This window comes from Myotis myotis, unplaced genomic scaffold, assembly GCF_014108235.1.
Source record: "Myotis myotis isolate mMyoMyo1 unplaced genomic scaffold, mMyoMyo1.p scaffold_m19_p_2, whole genome shotgun sequence".
Lineage (NCBI taxonomy): Eukaryota > Metazoa > Chordata > Mammalia > Chiroptera > Vespertilionidae > Myotis > Myotis myotis.
This window is the reverse complement of record NW_023416324.1, coordinates 183,915,433-183,935,702: the sequence shown is the minus strand read 5'-3', so window position 1 is coordinate 183,935,702 and position 20,270 is coordinate 183,915,433. Positions and strand designations below refer to the sequence as shown.

The 20,270-nt window shown below is 37.2% G+C and overlaps 1 protein-coding gene across 1 annotated transcript in view; it reads right to left on the bottom strand.

The window, feature by feature from the left end:
- The window catches only part of SPATA16 (spermatogenesis associated 16), a 200,709-nt gene that overhangs the window by 153,264 nt on the left and 27,175 nt on the right, over positions 1–20,270 (bottom strand). Inside the window, 1 exon segment of the mRNA XM_036352620.1 lies at positions 842–987. Coding sequence (XP_036208513.1) covers positions 842–987 — 146 coding nt within the window.

The following is a 20,270-nucleotide window of genomic DNA, read 5'->3' as shown; positions in this document are numbered from 1 at the left end:
TGGTATTAGTTTTTCTGTTTGTATCCAAAAGAATATAGGCTGTGAGATCAGAGAATGGACAAGACAAATGTTCTAGGTAAATTGCTCAAAGTCAGGCAGGGAGGGACAGAGACATCATAATTCTAAGGAAAGAGTTATTTGAAAGGCATAACAGAATCACTTTATCTTTGATGTAGATTAAACTGATTATTACCCAGGAGAAGAAGAGCAAGGCTTTTAAGAAATAGGCCATAGAGAGGAATAATTTCATAGAAAAAAATAAGCCTGGAGATTCTAAGAAGTCACAAGATAATGTAACAATACAAAGTTCTGAAGAGTAATAAAAATATAAAGAAAACAAACTTTTAAGGACATAAGTAAAAAGTGTTTCATACCTTTGCTCAGCTCTCATGCCCTGAATAGTGTCCTTTGAGTAGCTATAGTATGTTATCACCAAAAAATAAGTGACAAACTTCCAAGTTTTTCTCAGGCTTCCCTTCCACCATTTTCCATATTTTGTGCAATTTTGGAAATCCTCTCATCCTTCCGTATCACCTCCCTTAGTTACTTTATTGTCCCCCTCCTTTCTTCCTACAGAAATTGGCTACCACAGTTATTTGTCTTTGTATTTTTGCCCTGCATTATGAAATAGTCATTTATGTCTATTTCTTTCATTAGGTTTGGAGATGCCCTTTGTGGTATCTGTGATTGCTTAGCTTAACGTAACTCAAGTAATGAAGAAATGTTTTTTTCTGTTTTGTCTTTAAATTTAAGTGGAATGGGAACTGATAATACACGTTCACAGAATAGCCTCTGCTTGCATAGGTAGTATTTACTTGTAGTTACTAATATTTCACTTTACCTATGCGCATGATTCAAAGCAAGGTCAGGTTTCCTCATCCGTAGGTAGCATATAACAAGCTTCGTCTCAATAAAACTTGCCACGCTTGCTATATCTTCAGCAGATGCTTCAAATGGTTTTCCCAGAACTGCTCCTTTGCTGCAAAGCTTAAAAAATACACACAATATTTTAAATATCCTAATAATATCAGGATATAATTTATCTTTTAAATAAGCAAAGCACAGATATGTACACATACTTTCACCAAACTACAAGTAAAATATTAGTGTTTTGATTATAAGTTAAATAAATTGTTTCTGTTCACTATTATGTGACTATAATGGAAAATAAGTAACACATTTTACTGTAAAATGCTTCCTGTAAAATATTTTAGAAGTATGATATATTTTAAAGGAGTGTCATTTGCTAGGAATGTCTGTTTTAAAAATAAAGCACACAATAAGCAAAGACATTAACAGAAAACCAGGTATAAATCATATTAAACACCAGTGCTTTTATGAAAACCCAGCTGAGCAATGATCTAGCACACTATCAAGTTTGATTTAATATAATAAGAGGTATCGGAAGTAAACTCCTAGGAGCCATTAACATGATCAGTGATTAATTTGAGTCTGAATCATATTCTCTAGGATGTTATTGAAAGAAGAGAAGTAAAAATTTATTAGAATTTATTGGCAGAGGCCACAGTATCTGCAAAACATGGCAGGAATGTGGAATTCTTAATAAAAGTTCCAGGAAGTCACTGGTTTCTGGACACTATGAATAAACCATAGAGAAAAAAAAAAACAAAAATTTTTGGAGAACCCCAAACACTAAGAAGTGTCAATAATATGATAAGGGTAGATCAGCACTTTCTACCCTTACCTCAGAATTTTCTACTGTTCCTTCGATTCAAGGATGATGGGGAAGAAAAAATTCCACCTTCTGTTTAGGGACCTTATTCAGGATATCAGCATCTTTTCTCTTTCCTATTGTGTAGTTTTGTTTCCTATTATATCACAGTATTCAAATTCTAGAATTTCTGGAATGATTTTTATCTGCTAAATAAAATCAGCATTATCTTTTTCAAGTCTTACATACCCAAACCTCCTGGACTCTTGATACAAAATTTTACAGAAACAACAAAGAAACAAACAAGCCACACATTTTATATATTCCTTGCCCCTTCCTGTCTGTACTCCTCTTTAATATGGTGGAGCAGACAAGCTTCCGTTGCCAGGCACACTTACCGTGGGATGAATGTGGGCCATTTAGGGAGGAGTTGGGGAGGAGTTTCCATGAGGGCATTCAGATCCTACAGAGCAAGAGGAAGCCAACCTTCAGATTTAATAATATGAAAGGCTTTGTCTATGACCACCAAAACCAAGTGAAGAATAAATGCCCCATCTTCTAATGTCTGCAATATTTTCTGCTTCTATGAGACTCAAGGCCAGAGAAGAAATAAAAATAATCAATCTTAACACACTGAAGGGAGTACTTCATAAAACCAAACTGTAAGACAGTACTGAGAGACAAAGGTAATTTTTCAATTCACATTAAAATGGGAAACAGGCAGCCTGCTGGGTAGGTTTTTATGTATATTTGTAGTAATCTTGTTTTATCAATCAAGTATTGTAAGATAGAGAACTTTCTTAATTTTATCAAAGATTACTTTATTTGTTTTTGCCAAAGTGGTACATCTCTGAAATAAGCTTTGAAATAAGGCAAATATGCAGAGAATATGTTGAATTTAAAGGTAGAATTGTAGGTAAATGTAGACAAAATACTAATATCATGATTGTAAAAAAACAGACCAGATATTTTACTGAATTTTAAAATTTCTATGCAGACATTTGTAAAAACTGGGAAGTTAATTCCCCGGAAGACAGAGGACTTTAATATGGTCTAAATTTGCTTGAATGTAGGAAAAATGATTTTGTTCAAGTTATAGTTGTCTAAAACTAAAATGGTATACTAAATTTTTGATGAAATACATTATGGAGATAAGGAAATAGAAACTTTTAAACCACTTGATATGTCAGTGAGAAGACTTTGAGTTAGGAAAAATAATACTAGGTGTTAATTTTTTATTTCAAAATGAAGCCTAAAATATTTTTAACTCAAGCATGGACAAATTAAAAGCATAATATTAAAGGGAAAAGGCAGTGAAAACCCTTATGGGTGTAGTTGTTTTGATAAGAAGCTAGATATTAAGTGAGATTTCAATAGTAAAATAAGATCACAAGCTCAAAATCTAATAAGAAAATACATATTTTACAAACTATACTTGATAATTTTCTGAAAACAAGGTGATAATACTTTATGAAATACTTTTTCTAAGGTTTTTCTTTTATTTTACGTAATAAATATTAAACCTATTTTCAGAAATTGTGGCACACAGGAATTTCAAGGTTTGTTAAAAACATAGATAAAAATAACATACATCCTACTAATAGCAGAAATAACCAATATTAAATATTAGATTGTGGGTCCCATTCTTAAAAATTTCACACATTTTAAAAAATTAGGATCATCATTAGCAAGATTGATATTGCTAATAGGTTCTCCCTTAATTAAATATTGTGTGGTGAATCTTTGCTAACTATATTTTTTAGACATAATTTTGAGTGATCTCTTAAGATCTCAGAGAGAACAATAAATATTGAAAAACATGGCATCATTTGAGTTATTAAATATCAACAAATTAGGATATATTATGCATCCAACCAGTATTTCTTAAGGATTTTATATTGTCTTTGAATTAAACTATGGAAGATTTTAAAATATGAAAATTCAGTATTCTTTTAGTTATTTTGAAAAAGTGAGATTAAGGAATAGGAGGAAATAAAATTCTATAGAAATTAAAAATTATATATGTGTAAATTTTAAATTAGAAGCAAAAAATAAAGAATTAAGTGATAGAATGAAATCAGAAATGTGGAGGACAATCTTTAAAAATGAAATATATTAAAGAATTCATTACTGGAGAAATCAAGATGGCAGCATAGGTAAACACCTGAAATTGCTGCCTTGCACAACCACTTCAAAACTACAACTAAAGACAAAACAGACATCACCCAGAGCCACAGGAAGGCTGGTTGAGTGGAAATTCTACAACTAGAAGGAAAGAGAAAAGCACACTGAGACTCAGGAGGTGCGGAACTAAAGTGCAGAGGTACGGGGGTGCACGCGCAAAGGGCTGGCAACAGAGGACGCCGGTGTCTTTTTCAATCGGGAGGGAGTCACAAACTCCCGACTGCTTTGAACTCCAGTTCTGGGTGAGTCTCTGGGGACCCAGGACTCATACGGGGAGAAACTGGACTGCCTGGCAGTGGGTGGAACTCGAGGGCAGCTTTCTCAGAGGTGCTTGCAGCGATTACCGTGGGACACTGAGACCCGGGGGCCTCTTAGGGCAGGACTGAGGACCAGCCATAGCTGTTTGCTCTGCCCTGTTGATTTCCTGAGAACCTGCCCTACCCAAGCTGGGAGCAAAGGCTTTTGCATATGAATGGGCTGGCCCTTTGAAATCTAAAATTACCTAACAAACTGCAGAGAACATCCAAAAGAAGGCTCAAGGCCCCACAGCAGCTTGCATTGCTTCACAGTTGGGCCTCATCTGGGCACCTCCAAACCCCAAACAAAGAAGAGGAATTTGCAGATCTCTCCGTAGCTCCTGCTGTGTAGCCTCAGGCAGAGACTAAATTAGCACCTCCTTAGAGATCCAAGAGCCCGTGTACCTAGTGGTCAGAGCGGGACCATCCAGGTTACAACTCCTCAGATCCATCAGGGACACACTAATGGGGCAGGCTCAGTGAGCACCAAAGCCCCACTGAAGCAAGTCTTGCCCCATAAGGGTGTCTTCAGCACAGAAGTTCTCCCACTGTAGACACAGCTGATTCTCACAGAGTATTGGCCTGGAGGTCAATTCCTCCCAGTGATACCAACAACAATCAAGGATTAACTACAACAAGACTGTGCACACAGCCCACAAAGGGGTGCACCAAGAGTGTCCACCTTAGGTAATTGGGGAGGCTGAGCCACTGGGCCCTATAGGACACCTAGCACAGAAAGCCACTCTAACAACACAGGGAAGCAGCCAAAATGTGGAGACAAAGAAACAGATCACAAATGAAGGAAATGGAGGAAAGCAAACTACTGGATATAGAGTTCAAAACCATGGTTATAAGGTTTTTCAAGAATTTTCTAGAAACCGCCGATAAATTTAGTGAGACCCTCGAGGAAATGAAAAAGGACCAACTAGAAATTAAGCATACACTGACTGAAATAAAGAATAATATACAGAGATCCAACAGCAGACAAGAGTATCCCAAGAATCAAGTCAAAGATTTGAAATATGAAGAAGCAAAAAATACCCAACTGGAAAAGCAAAAAGCAAAAAGAATCCAAAAATATGAAGATAGTGTAAGGAGCCTATGGGACGACAACTTCAAGCGTACTAACATCCAAATTATGGGTGTGCCAGAAGAAGAGAGAGAGCAAGATATTGAAAACCTATTTGAAGAAATAATGACAGAAAACTTCCCCTACCTGGTGAAAGAAATAGACTTACAAGTCCAGGGAGCACAGAGAACCCCAAACAAAAGGAATCCAAAGAGGACCACACCAAGACACATCATAATTAAAATGCCAAGGGCGAAAGAAATCAAAGAGAGAATCTTAAAAGCAGCAAGAGAAAAAAAGTCAGTTACCTACAAGGGAGTACCCATACGATTATCAGCTGATTTCCCCACAGAAACTATGCAGGCCAGAAGGGAGTGGCAAGAAATATTCAAAATGATGAATAGCAAGAACCTACAACCAAGATTACTTTATCCAGCAAAGCTATCATTCAGAACTGAAGGTCAGATAAAGAGCTTCACTGATAAGAAAAAGCTAAAGGAGTTCATCACCACCAAACCAGTATTATATGAAATGCTGAAAGGTATTCTTTAAGAAGAGGAAGAAGAAGAAAAAAGGTAAATATAAAAATTATGAACAACAATTACATATCTATCAACAAGTGAATCTAAAAATCAAGTGAATAAAAAATCTGATGAACAGAATAAACAGGTGAATATAATAGAATCAGGGGCATAGAAAGGGAGTGGACTGACAATTCTTGGGGGGTGGGGAGGTGTGTGTGGGGAGGGAAGAGACTGGACAAAAATCGTACAACTATGGATGAGGACAGTGGGGGCGGGTAAGGGCAGAGGGTGGGGTGGGAACTGAGTGGAGGGGAGTTATGGGGGAAAAAGGAGGAACAACTGTAATAATCTGAACAATAAAGATTTATTTAAAAAAAGAATTCATTACTAATGACTTTTTATAATTTCTAAAAGATTTTCATGCACATAATTACATTTAGTATCTTAGTATCTCCATGAAGCAGATAAAACAATCTGCTACATGTGATAGGTATTAAAACCCATGCAAAGAAAAGATTAGTGATTAGTCTCAGTTAGTAGCAGAGGCTAGAACTAATTTTTTTTAGTTTTGTTTTTAAATAAATCTTTATAGTTGAAAGTATTACATATGTCCCCTTTCCCCCATTGCCCTCTCTAACGCTCCTTTCCTCCTAAACCCTCATCATCCTACCATCTGTGTCCATGGGTTATGCACATACGCACATGAGTTCATTGGTTGATCTTGTCCCTCCACTCCACCCTCCTCTGCATTTCCTCTGAGGTTTAACAGCCTGGTCGATGTTTCCATGTCTCTGGGTCTATTTTTGTTCATCAGTTTATGTTGTTCATTAGATTCCACAAATGAGTGAGATGATGTGATATCTATCATTCTCTGTCTGGCTTACTTCACTTAGCATAATGCTCTCTAGTTCCATCCATGCTGTTGCAAATGGTAAGAGTTCTTTTTTACAGCTGCATGGTATTCCATTGTGTAGATGTACCACAGCTTTTTAATCGATTCATCTGCTGGTGGACACTTAGGCTGTTTCCAAATCTTAGCTATGGTGAATTGAGCTGCTATGAACATAGGGGTGTTTCTGAATTCTTGGGATATACTCTTTGAAGTGGAATCACTGGGTCAAATGGTAGTTCCATTTTTAATATTTTTTAAATGGAAAGTTTCTCTTTATCCTACATAAGGCTCATCATCCTAAATTATTCTATTCCTTTGTTAGAAGTTCAGTATACCTTCTCAATAATTTACTAGTACAATGAAAATATGACTTCTAGATTCTACCTGAGTTTAAGATTCTTTCTTTCTTTCTCCCCTTTTCTTTCTTTCTTTCTTTCTTTCTTTCTTTCTTTCTTTCTTTCTTTCTTTCTTTCTTTCTTTCTTTCTTTCTTCCTTCCTTCCTTCCTTCCTTCCTTCCTTCCTTCCTTCCTTCCTTCCTTCTTCCCTCCCTCCCTCCCTCCCTCCTTCCCTTAGGGGATAAGATAGCACTCAGAGTTCCAGAAATGAGTCTTTGAACAAAGTCAGTGACTGATGCATTCTAGTTGCAAAAGGCCTGTGTCTCTGAATTGGGCATGAAATAGATATAAGGTAATACTCTAATTTTTAATCATCTCTTCTTCCTTGGGGCTTTGTTTCTTGGAAATTCCATCTGGTGTGTGGCAGGTTTCTTGCAGTAATCATATTTTTTTAGAAATTTCTTCATGTAGGTTAATGCACATGGTGGAATGAGAATTAGGCACAACAGCTTACCATCATACTTACCTGTAAGTTTTTCAATGGGATCTTTAACACTTCTTTTTAAATACCAAACTAAATGTTCAGACAGAAAGGGTCTTATAACTAATAGTTTTCAATTTTAATAAATATCTTTTTATATTCCCTTAACAGGATGGAAAGAAGCTCTACACTGTAGAATAACACCCATTGGTTTTAAGTTTTCTATCATCTTGTTGCATGAAAGAGGAATGAATCAGAGAGCTCATCACTTGCAACTTTCTACATGGTGCCACATAGATCTACTAAAATGTCTCCATGGGACAGACCAAGTATGTGAAGCTAAGAGATGCCGAGAATTATGTTCACACATCAGCAGACTTAAAAGTACCATCAGGGTTTCAGAAGCAAAGCTTTTCAGCCAAGTAGGCCATGGTGTGACCTCTATTAAATTTATGGGGATTGAAGAAATGAGGTTACTCCCTGGGTGACAAGCTGTTGAATGACAGTAAAAAGTAATTAATCACTCCTACTCCTATTTGTTAAAATAGCTTGCTTCAGTCTTTTTTTTTTTTTTTTTTTTCAGGTAGCCTTCAAATAGAGGTGTGGCCAGCATGTGTTCATTCCACTGTATTTCACCTTGATATGACCAGCCAGTAATTTGTTTATACTCCGAAGCATGTAGATGACACCCATTAACCTTCAGGTTTTTTTTTCTGGGATACCCCTAAACTCCAGCTATCTGATGTATAAAGCAGATTAGAAATGTGGCAGGAATGAGATAAATTAATACAATAAATCTTCCTTTCTTCTTGCCCCTGCGTTTAAGGTCATAAAGGTAGTGATTTTAAAATAAATATAATGTTAACAATAGGCTTATTTTGAGGTAATTATCTGTATCATAAAGTAAATATATTGTCACATACAAACTTAGCTCTTATACAATAATTATAATAGCTAGCATTTACTGAGTGCTGATGTGTGTTTGGCATTGTGCTAAGCCCTTTATATGTAGTATCCTATTTGATATTATCCTTTATAGATGATATCTTCTCAAATACTATTACTTCCAATTATCAAATGTGAAAATTGGGTTTAAGAGAGAGTACTAACTTATCAGACAGTAATTTCTAGAGCCAAGATTCAAAGCCAGATCTTCTATCTCATCCTCATCTAGATCCTGTGTTCTTTAGATAGTATGTTCCTCAGCTGGCCATTAATGTTAGTCACAATCAAATCCTAGAAGGATCCATGTGAATCCCAACAGCTATTATTAACATTAGCTTATTCATGACCACTATATTCATATTCATATACTGAGTGGTCTATAGCTATATATCTATTTCTATCACTGGACCATTATTAAGGAAATAGTAGAATAGGCAGGAAAAGAGAGAGATAGGCAACATTTATTGAGTAACCAGGTAAGGAACTTTTACATACATTAACCACTTCATTTCTATAATCACTCATTTTATACAAAGAGTTGACTAATTCAAGAAGCAGAGGAGGCTAGAACATGTACAAATGGAGAGAAAACTAGTGCATAAGAATAAGAAAACAAACAGATGGTGGGTATATTATAGGGGGTAAGAGAGTATAATGCTTGTCAAGATCACAGGTGTCCTTGTCTGGGGTCCAGCAATGAAGGCCTTGGCTAGTAGCAGTGAGCAACCTGGATGATGACTCAAGCCAGAACTACCAGTTCCCTAGACTGGGGAGTTTCTGCTCAACTCCTTCATCTCCTTAGCTAAACAGCAGTAAAATTAAAATTAATATTTTGAGGGAAATTGGGAATTTGTGGGACCCTTGGTCTTAATATATAAACTGCAGAATTCTTTATTTTCCAGTTGATATTCATGTTACTTTAATGCTTTTCATAGCCTCATTTTATTTAAGTGGAGAAAGCTGGGCTGTCTGGGAGGGTATGTTTTCTTTAGAAATGTTGGGGTAACAATACTAAAACAAGTCAGATATCAAAAAATTACATGCTTTTAACAAGCCATATTTTTTAAGAACTTAAGAACTTAAGAATGAAAGGAAATAAAAACTCAATAATCTAAAATTCATTGCCCTCTGATACATCACTTGAGTTCCCTCCTATTCACTTGATTTATCTTTCAGTTATCATGGACATTGATAGCAGTATTAATTATTTTGGAGCAAACTCCTATGGAGCAGTACATAAGTCAGCAATTACCACGAAAACACAGCAAAACCAACTATTCCCAAACTCACTGGCATATACCAATATGCAATTATTTCTTATCCATATAGCTGCATGTTGTCTAAGGTTAGACAAGCTGGGTTATGTTCAGCTAGAGTTGGGCCCAAGATGATAGTTAACTCCAACTTTAATAGGACTTATAATTGTAGCTATCTGAGACATGTTTTTGTTATAAAAAAGACAGTAGTAGAAAAGGGTAAGACAACTGGCCAAACACATTTAAAGCCTTGCTCATTTCAGGTCCATTAACATCCCACCATAGTGGATCCCCTCTGTTTGCTTCTTGAATTTGAGGATCTAGTTCTTTCCATAGGTTTAGGAAGTTCTCATCCACTATTTGTTTGAATAGATTCTCCATTCCTTTCCCCCTCTCTTCCTCTGGTATGCCTATTATTCTGATAATGGTTTATCTGATGGAGTCAGATAGCTCTCATAAAACTCTTTCATTTTTTTTTTTTAAATGCTCAGGTCTCTTCTTCCCTCTGTGTCATTTCCACATTTCTATCTTTGATATCACGAATTCTTTCCTCCATCTGGTTGGCTCTGTTTCCTCTGCTCAGCAGTTTACTCTTAATCTCCTTAGTTATTGAATGCCTCATCTCCGGAATTTCTGTTTGGTTCTTAAAGTTTCCACTTTCTTGGTAAAGTACGTGTTTTGTTCATTAATTTGTTTTCTGAAGGCATTAAATTGCTTGTCTGCATTTTCTTGCATCTCATTGAGAATTTTAAGAACTGAAATCTTGACTTTTCTGTCATTTACATCACATATTTCCATGGGTTCCAGTTTGTTTTCTGGAGATTTTTCATTTTCTTTCTGAGTTGCCTCATTACTGTGGTTATTCATGGTATTTGCCAGGCTCCTTCTCTGTCTAGGCATCTATGTATTATTGGCCCTTTTCTAGAAACTTTATAAGAGATCTTTCTATTTTCCAGTAGGTGGCACTGAATCACAATTTTAACTGTGAAATTCCAAAGCTGACTTCCACAGCTGCAGTCAATATAGCTGCCTTGCTTAGGGGTGTGGTTTGTTTTGCTCTCTTAGTAATGGTGACCTTGGACCTCCATGGGGTCCCCCCTACATGGGAGGATCAGTCACAGAGGGAAATGGTGCTTTTGCTGTAATAGTTCTCGATTTTCAGATAATGTGCTCCTCCTCCTGACACCAAGGAGACAGGGGGCAAGTTTTGGGAATCTAAGGGGTGGCAGGGCTCTGTGGCTCTGATCCTTTGGAACACCAACTGCCTGACTATGAACAGCCACAGCAGCACCCATGCACCCTGTCCTCACCCAGGTATTTCGGCTGGCTCAGCCACAGTTTGCACTACACATTCCTGAAGGTGTGCCCACGGAGACACTCTGCTCCTCCTAGCTGAAGGAAGCACTAGCTACAGCTGATTTCCTCCCCTCTCTTGGCTGAGCTGGCCACAAGTTCCTGGCTCCAGGGCAGCAGCTGTGACCATCTGAGCTCTCCTCCCTTCTCACCTGCCCTGTTTGTTCCCATTTGCCCAACTTTAGATGCTTCAATGTGTGGAATTCTCAGGCATGCCTCTATGTTGAGCAGGGAATCCTTTGTTGAGTTATTGTGGATCAACTTGTATAAATTTTGGGGAGAGACCAAGGGGGTCTTTCATGCTGCCATTTCTCTGACGTCACTCATCAGAAATAGTTCTGAGATTGTTTGTGTCTACAGTATGTTAAGTTGTTATATAAAAAAATTTCTCAGATCAAATAAGCTTGTGGATATGCTTGACTGTGGGGCTATTAAAACGATTGAACATACTAAAAATGCATATTGCAAATATCTAAGAGGACGATATGGCATTCAATATTTTACAAACTTATTTGACCATAGAATCCTGTCCCTGCAACAAATTCTTTTTAAAAAGAATATCTTGAGGGCCTAGAGTTTTGTGAAACTCATGTTAGGAAATACTGTCCTAAAATAAATTCCATCTTTCTTATTTCTTAGTTCAAACAGGTCCCGCATCTGTTTAATATTTCAATTTTGAGACAAATATTTCTAAAGAGAATATGAGGAGAGAAAGAAGCAAACTTAGCACATCTGATCCCAAGGCAATATAATTATGTTGTTGATATGAGTCTGTATATTCTATTTCAATTTACATGTTACCTGTGTTACTCTGAGTTGGTCAAATCCAGGCATGTCTTACTGTCTTTTAAAATTCCCTTTTTAAACATTTCAGAGATATTCAATGTGCATATTTAAAGTAAACAAGAAGTTAATGCTTTCAGATGCCAAGAAAATTCTATTTCTAGTCCAAGAAAGAATGGAGTTCTGGGGTCATTTGCTCCACACTGTTTCATCATATAAAATTCTTGTTAGTAAAAAAAAATTTTTTTAAACTAGCAATACCAATAGAAACTTCCTTTCTCAAAATGCATGTTTAAATTAACACTTTGATGTTGTGCTATGGAGAATAACACCTTTTAAAAAAAGAAACACTCATGACAGTTTTAGATTGGTAGAATACTTTTTTACACCTAAAATTTTTATAGAATGTTATAAATCTGAAAAAATAATTTAAAACAGCTTTTAATAAGAAGATTTTATAGCCACTAGGGGATAATAAAAAGTTTGAAGAATATATCATATGATATAGACAAGAGGAATATATTATCAATATTGTGACTCTTAAGAATTTGTTCTTCAAAATAGGTAAAGGGAATTGTTCACTAATGTTTCAGGCAAAATATCAGTATGTTTTTTCATAATCCCTCTCTTATCAGCACATCTTAATGTCCAAAGAAAGACTATGTGGGGCCAGATGTTCAGGTAGCAGTGATCCCCAAGCCCATCAACATGGCGGGCAGTGCCTGGTCCTAATTGTAAAAGGCAGCAAGCTCTTCAGAACCTTTAAAAAGAGTTTCTGAAGAGCTGCTGAATATTTAATTCTGCACTGTTACATTTATTTCTATGGGGCTTTGGAATTTATATAACAGTTCTATACATTACCTTATTTTCTCTTCACAAAGCTCAAAGAGGCAGGCCAGACAGGCACTCACTCCCATTTTATGGGTAATAAATCTGAGACTCAAAGAGAGCTAGTGACCTGTCCAAGGTCACACAGTTCATAAATGCAGAGGATGAAAAAGAATTCTTCTGATTTTAAATCTACCGCTTTCCCTATATCTTTGTACATTTTTTTTCTGAAATGTTTTGTTCAGAAGGTTTGATTCCAAGTAAATTGTTTATATTATAAATTAGACTTAAGCTCTCTAATGAGTTTAGTTGGGAAATGTAGAAAGGGTGGGAGGTTTTTTTTTAAGTATTGTTTTTCTAATTTAAATATTTTAGGAGAAAAGAGGCATAAAAGTAATAATAAGAGGATCAGAATTCTGGAAAGGGACTTTAAAGCAATATTTCTGGATCTACGCAGAGGAAAATAAGTTTTTATAGTACATGCAAATCATTTCTTCATACAACAATAAAACTTTATTTAAAGCACAATCATTGAAGTTTCAATGTAAAAGCAGGCATGCTGTTTCCAAGAGCTGGTGCTGAGACATGACAGAAAGGAGTATTTTTGCTAGAGAACTAATCAGGATTTTAAGGGATGTGAGAACAGGTGATAACTTACTTTGATGGCTCACAGTTCAAGTGCACAAGAAGGAAAGGATCACTTTCTCTCTCACCAACTAATTCTTTCATATTATAGTCTCCTAAACGCCCTGTAAAAATGTTTTCCATTTCTGAAAGAAAGGGTAAAATTCAACCAGACAAATAGAAAGTGTTTCTATACTGACATTGCTTAGGAAATTAACATGAAGATATCACTTCCCATCTCCTGTTTGCCTATATGCTGCTAACAATGGCAGCCCCTAGGAGAAAACATAGCAAGGAAAAAAAATTCTATCTCGATATTTTAGCTAGTCATCTCTGAGGGGAGAAAACTCTTGAGGAAATGTGATGATTGTAACACTTCCATAGTGAGCTATACTATAATGTAACTTGAACTTGTTAATATTTCTTACAATAATAATAATATTTTTGTATTGAACATTTTTACATATGCCATGAATTGTGCTAAGCCCTTTACTTGTATTACCATGGGAGATAGGCACTAATATTACTTTCACTTTATAGAAGATAGGATTTAGGCTTAGGCAGCTTAAATAACTTCCTCAAGGTCACAAAGCTATAATATACAGCTAAGCTTGCATTCAGACTCACACAGCTCAGAGAGCATTCTCTTAACCATTACACTTTTAAATACTCTAGTGGTTAAATACTGGCTACTGCACTACTGGTACTATAATACTGGCTCCCAGACAGGAAATGTACACATTTTTCTATAGGAATTTACCCCTTATCAGTCATTGCTATTGGTTCACAAATTAGTACCTGTACACAAAAGGCAAGGAGAGACTGAAGAAAGACACAGGCCACTCTAGATTGGTAGGTGGCAGGTTTAATAACAAGGAAACTTTACATGGATGAGGTTATTTGGATGACCACAAGATCTCTGCACCAACCTGCCGGAATCTTGAAAGTTTTAAAGGCTTTAACAGGGTTCAGTCACATATTCGGTCCAGATGGTTTCAACAACACATTAATTTCTCAGGGTTGCACCCTTGAAATAGCCCTGGCTGTGAGAACAGTGGGTACAATGTACATTTCAAGGACAGGGGAGGGCGTGAGGAGCCTCTGATTGCCTGGGTCTAGCTCCCAGGTCAACTGGAGGTCATGTCTTCTTGGTAACCTCCTCGGACACCACAAAGTTAAAATAACAAATGTAGAGAGAGAGAAAAAAAAAAGAGTTAAAACCATCATGTTTTTAGGCTAGGGAATTCCTTGGATAAGAACATACCAGTTGCTTAAATATATTTGAAAACGGAACCAACTAGAAACATGCATTAATCCTGACATTAGTTGCTGCCATCTCATATTTACTACGAACCATACTGAAGTGATTCTGACCATATAAATCATTTCAACATTGAAAATAATATTCAAAATGGCACAGTTGCCTGATGGCCAGAAAAGAAAGGTGATATCAAGTATCCACTTTAACTCATCAACTTCCTAATTGTCAGATTTGCATATTATCTTAGTCTCTTTTTACTGCCAAGAAGTGATATCAGAACAAGCCAGATGAATGAAAATTGCTTTTCCCTTAATTAGTATTGCAGATCTTCCTTCTGGCTCCCAGCAAGCCCTGATGCCATGTCACTTTTCATAAACACCCAATGAGTTGCTGCAGATTCTTTCCATTGTCCAACCTTTCTGACTGTCTTCCCCACTAGTCTTGGGTGAGGACGAATGGAAGGAGATGGGTCTGTGGATAAGTAGAAGAAAATCTCCTGCCATTGTTTTCCATCCATCCTGTTACATTAATTACAAGAACTAGCAAAACTTTTCAGTATAAATCCATTTTGTAATTCTTGCCTGCATGTGATATTTAAAAGTGTCTATTGTTAATGTCACCATGAAAATGTTTTAGTTTGTTAAGGAATTTCTCTAGGTGCCCAAATTTATAAAGTTACTGTCTGAAATATGATACTGTGAAAAGATTGACAGTGAGTTGATATAAATAGTTGATATAGTTCAGGTGCAATTCTCTGTATTTCTTGTGAGCTTGACACATCACAAATATCTTACATGCAATCCTCATTATGACTTGAAATCACTTCTAAGTTCAAGGAGTGCATCGTTGGCAATGTTATGGTGGTCATAAATAAGAAAAACCACGTCCACGATGAGGTCCTCATTTAAAATGAGCCAAAACATTTTAAATTAATGAAATAAAACAATCTGCAATCCCCTTCCCAAAAATGAAACCCCAAGGCCACGGATAAAATAACATTTTTTTCCTTTAAAGAGGGTTACAAAAATTGCATGTCTCATTTTTTTTTTTGCACTAGGCAAAAAAGCAATGATATTATTATACCTTTTCCACATGAATTTACTCTATCTCCTTTTTATAAGCCTTTAGTCTGCCAACTTTTTATTTAATTTTAAATAAAATATTTCGTCACTTAGTACTCAGAGTTAACTAAAATAATTGGTATACACTGACCAACTAGTTAGTACATATTAAAGCTATAACTCTCAATCAAAAACACCAAAATGTAAATTAAAATAACTCACTTTCTTCATTAACATGCTACTAGTTAGTAAAGGAGACAATTTTCCACTCAGTACACGAGTTGTAAAATCTTATCAATTTCCTGAGCAAAATTATTCCTGAATAGTCTTTTACTGGTTCTTAATTTTTGAAAATGTGAGATTATTAGTGAGGGTATATGTAAAAGAAAACAAGCCTGTGAGGAATAAATCTATTTTGGGGTTGCCAGATTTAGAAAATAAAAGTACCTGATACCCAGTTAAATTTGAATTTTACATAAACAATAAATAATTGTTTAGTATAATTATGTCCCATGTATTAGTTATACTATACTACTAGTATATCACACCATACCATGCCATTCACATCCTAAAGTATCAACAATGTTTACCATTGTTGAGTCATGGGATTATTTGCAATTTTAATTTTCTTCCTTTTGATTACCATTCAATGTGTGGGATTGTTTGTGACTTGATTTTCTAGAACAGAACACAAAGTGGAAGGGGACAGAACACAAGATCTTGCATTTTGGCACTGCCTTAAAATAAGAGATTCCCAAGGCCCAGACAGGACGCCTTTTACCAGAATCTACTGAAGAACCTTTCAGAAGGGAGGAGTCAGAAAAGAGGGAAAGACATTCCTCAGAGGAGCAAGTAGTTAGAGACCAAAGACTGGAGAGAGTCAGAAAGCAGGCAAGCAAACCACAGAGCTGAATAAAGGGCTCTCCTTTGAGGAGGACAAAGCAAGGATGGTCTTTCATGTTGAAACCCCAAAATGCTAGATGAAGCCATCTCGGTGCCCTTCACCTGTCATTTGTTTATCCTTTCAGAGACCTAGAGCTGTGGGTGTAATGGGGATGGAGAAGAAAGGAGGGACTAAGGTGCTGGAAGTGAGGTCCAGTGGAGACACAGGGGTAAACCATTGTGGAGAATTTGGTTATTTTATAGAAACAGTATCTTAGAGATCTCTTTCATTGTCAACATTATACTTGATGAACAATGGGAAGAATTAGTTTTAGGCAATTTCTGATCTTGCCTCAGCTTTGAATTTAAGTGACTAAGGCACCACTAGACAAATTCTGAATGAAATTCTTGATTTATGAACTTATAAAATGGCACTTCAGGGAGGATCATGAGCACACATTTTCAAGTCCTGCCTGCTAGTTAATGGAGGAGAGCTCAGCATAAATATGCTTGATATCCAAAAATAATCACAGGTCCTAAATTGTGGGGGAGAAGAGACATACCTATAAAAGCTTGGAATGAAATATTTTATCAGAAAACGTTCTGTGAGAACAGGCAGTATCCCAGTTCTCAAGTATTCTATTGTAAAACTTGAGAGGAACCAGAGAGCCACCTCTTAACTGTTATTTCGTAAAGATGTCTTACCTTTCCATTAGTCATTGTTTAATAACAGTCCTTCCTCAAATGTCAAATATCAAAATATTACCTGGGAATTTCTAGTTTAGAAAGAGAGAGGGAGAGAGGGGGAGAGAGAGAGAGAGAGAGAGAGAGAGAGAGAGAGAGAGAGAATGAATCTGCAAACACAGTAGCTAACAGATGCCTGGCAGTGACCGGGAAAACAACTTTAAAATAGACTTGTATTCTGACTCAAATTAAAAATGCCATCTGACCTGTTTATATTCGATTAACTGCTTGTTCCTCATAGCCAGCCAGGCCAGAACTTCCACCACCACTCTCCTCCTTTGCCAAGTTCCTGATTGTGTGTTAAGACTGGAGGGTGCAGGGAATGCTATTTTTCTCCAGCTGATACAGATTAATAATCAAGACACAGGAACCATTTGGGAGAGTAATGAGCTGCTTCCTGGTCTAAATACCAGCTCCAGGCAATGGTTGACCAAACAAATAAAAAAAAACCCATAAAGATGGAAATGAAGGCTTCCATTGGATCTTATTGCCAAATTTGAGTTAAAAAAAGTGCATTTTAGCAAGCAGGTAGTCATTTATGGAACTCATGTCTTCAAGACAGAATAGAGACCACCACCAACAATGACAACAAACCAGAACGAGGTAAAAGACTTTGGCCCTGGTCAGATGACTCAGTTGGTTGGAGCCTTGTCCCATACACCAAAGAGACTGCGGGTTTGATCACCAGTTGGGGCATGTGTGGGAAGTAACTGATGGCATTTTTCTTTCTCACATTGATGTTTCTTTCTCTCTCTGAAAAAAAAGAAGAAGACTTTAAAGAAGTGGTGGAGTGTCCTAGCCAGTTTGACTCAGTGGATAGAGTGTCAACCCATGGGCTGAAGGGTCCCAGGTTTGATTCCGGTCTAGGGATAGAACATACCTCTATATTGGTTGCAGGCTCAATCCCCATGGCCATGTGCGGGTGACAACCAATAGATGTGTCTCTCTCACATTGATGTTTCTCTCTCTCCCCTTCCTTTCCACTCTCTAAAAATCAAAGGAAAAATATCATAAGGTGAGGATTAACAACAACAAAAATGTGGTGGAGTAAATGAAAACACTACTAGAGAAGGAAAAAAGAAATGAACATCTGCCAAAATGAGCTGGGTGAAAAGTTAAGACCCATGTGAAATAGTTGCCTTCTTGTCTTAGGTTAAAGTTTTGGGAATGCAGATCGGTACAGCCACTGTGGAGAACAGTATGGACTTTCTTCAAAAAGTTGAAAATGGAACTCCCATTTGACCCAGTAATCCCACTTCTAGGAATATATCCCAAGGAAACAGAAACTACAATCAGAAAGGATATATGCACCCCTATGTTCATAGCAGCACAATTTACCATAGCTAAGATTTGGAAACAGCCTAAGTGCCCATCAACAGATGAGTGGATTAAAAAACAGTGATACATCTACACAATGGAATACTATGCTGCTATAAAAAAGAAGAAACTTTTACCATTTGCAACAACATGGATGAACCTGGAGAGCATTATGCTAAGTGAAATAAGCCAGTCAGAGAAAGAGAAATATCACATGATCTCACTCATTTGTGGAATATAATGAACAACATAAACTGATGAACCGAAATAGATCCGGAGATAAAGAAACACCGAACAGGCGGTCCAACTTCAGAGGAAAGGCAGGGGGTGGTGAAGGGGGTGCAGGGCAGGGAGAGTAAGAGATCAATCAAAGGACTTGTATGCATGCATATTAACATAACCAATGGACAGGAATACTGGGGTGGTAGGGGCTTGTCCTGGGGCGGGGGAGTAGCTGGGGAGGGTTCGATGGGGGAAAAAGGAGACATATGTAATACTTTAAACAAAAAAGAAAAAGAAAAAGCCGAAAATAAAAAAAGTTAAAAGCAACACTGCTAGTACTTATCTTTCAAGAAAGATGTCAGTATCTCGTTTCATGTAAATACCATTTTTTATGCTAAGTATGTTGTTGTTATTAAGAGTTAATGAATTTTATCAAATGCATTTCTTTGGCATCTAGTAAGTTGAGCATATAACTTTTTCACCTTAAGCCTACGAATGTAGTGGGTTAACAGAAGTAGACTATCTATGGCAGAGCCTACTCTGCTAAACCTTCTCTGCCGAACCACAATTTACTCCGGGAGGCCTTCTACATAACCTTGTATAAGCTTAGATCTCTCTGTGAGGTGTCCCCATAGCACCTTGTACCAGGCCTGCCCCAACATTTGTGGGACCTGGGGCAAGAATACAAATGAAGGCCCACATTCCATATGTCTAAGTATTTTATAAAGCTATAAATCAAGCCAACAAACCATCAAATATGGTCCATCCTCCTACCTTGACAAATATATCTTCAAAACCACCTGGAAAACTAGGTTCAAATTAGAATTTCTAGGACCTTCGGAGTTCTGCCCTAGAGCATGACTTTGGAAAGAAGTGCCCTTGTTCTCAATCTTTGTGTTTACTCATGCTCAATACTTTCATGTAGCTTTATTTAGAAAAGTAGCTCAAGTGAACCTGGCCACGCCGCTTTCCGCTTCCACTTCTACCTCCATCCAGAACTGTGAGTCGCTTGTCCTACATGTGTGGGGACAGCCCAGATGATGCATTCAAACCCTCTTCACAGCCTCCCCAAGCACTGAGTTCGTGTATCCACCAATGGACATAAATACAATCTCCATTTTCTGGAGGGTGGATCTAGAAAAGTCTGCTCTGGCCCTAGAAGTGGATTCGAACTATTTGATCAAAGAATTCTGGGATCCCTGCTATCCCGAGGGAGTCTAGTGGGGGTTATGGGCTCCAGAGGGGCATGCCCAGAATGCCCCACAGATTCCTATGGTCTCTTTGCCTGGTGAGAAGGGGAACAGTGGAGGAGGGCCAGAGTGGAGTCCTCTGCAACCTTGGGCCAGGGGCAAGTACTCTTTTATTGCCAGAGTCTAAGGGTAGTAGTGCCTGGGACCATGCAATCATAACACATGACAGTTTATCTTCTCTTCTTTATTCCTTGTTAGACTTCAGATCCCCTAAGGGCAGGGGGGATCTGCCTTGTTCATTCTTGCATCACTGGTTCCTAGCATAGTACCTAGTATCAGTTAGGTATTTAT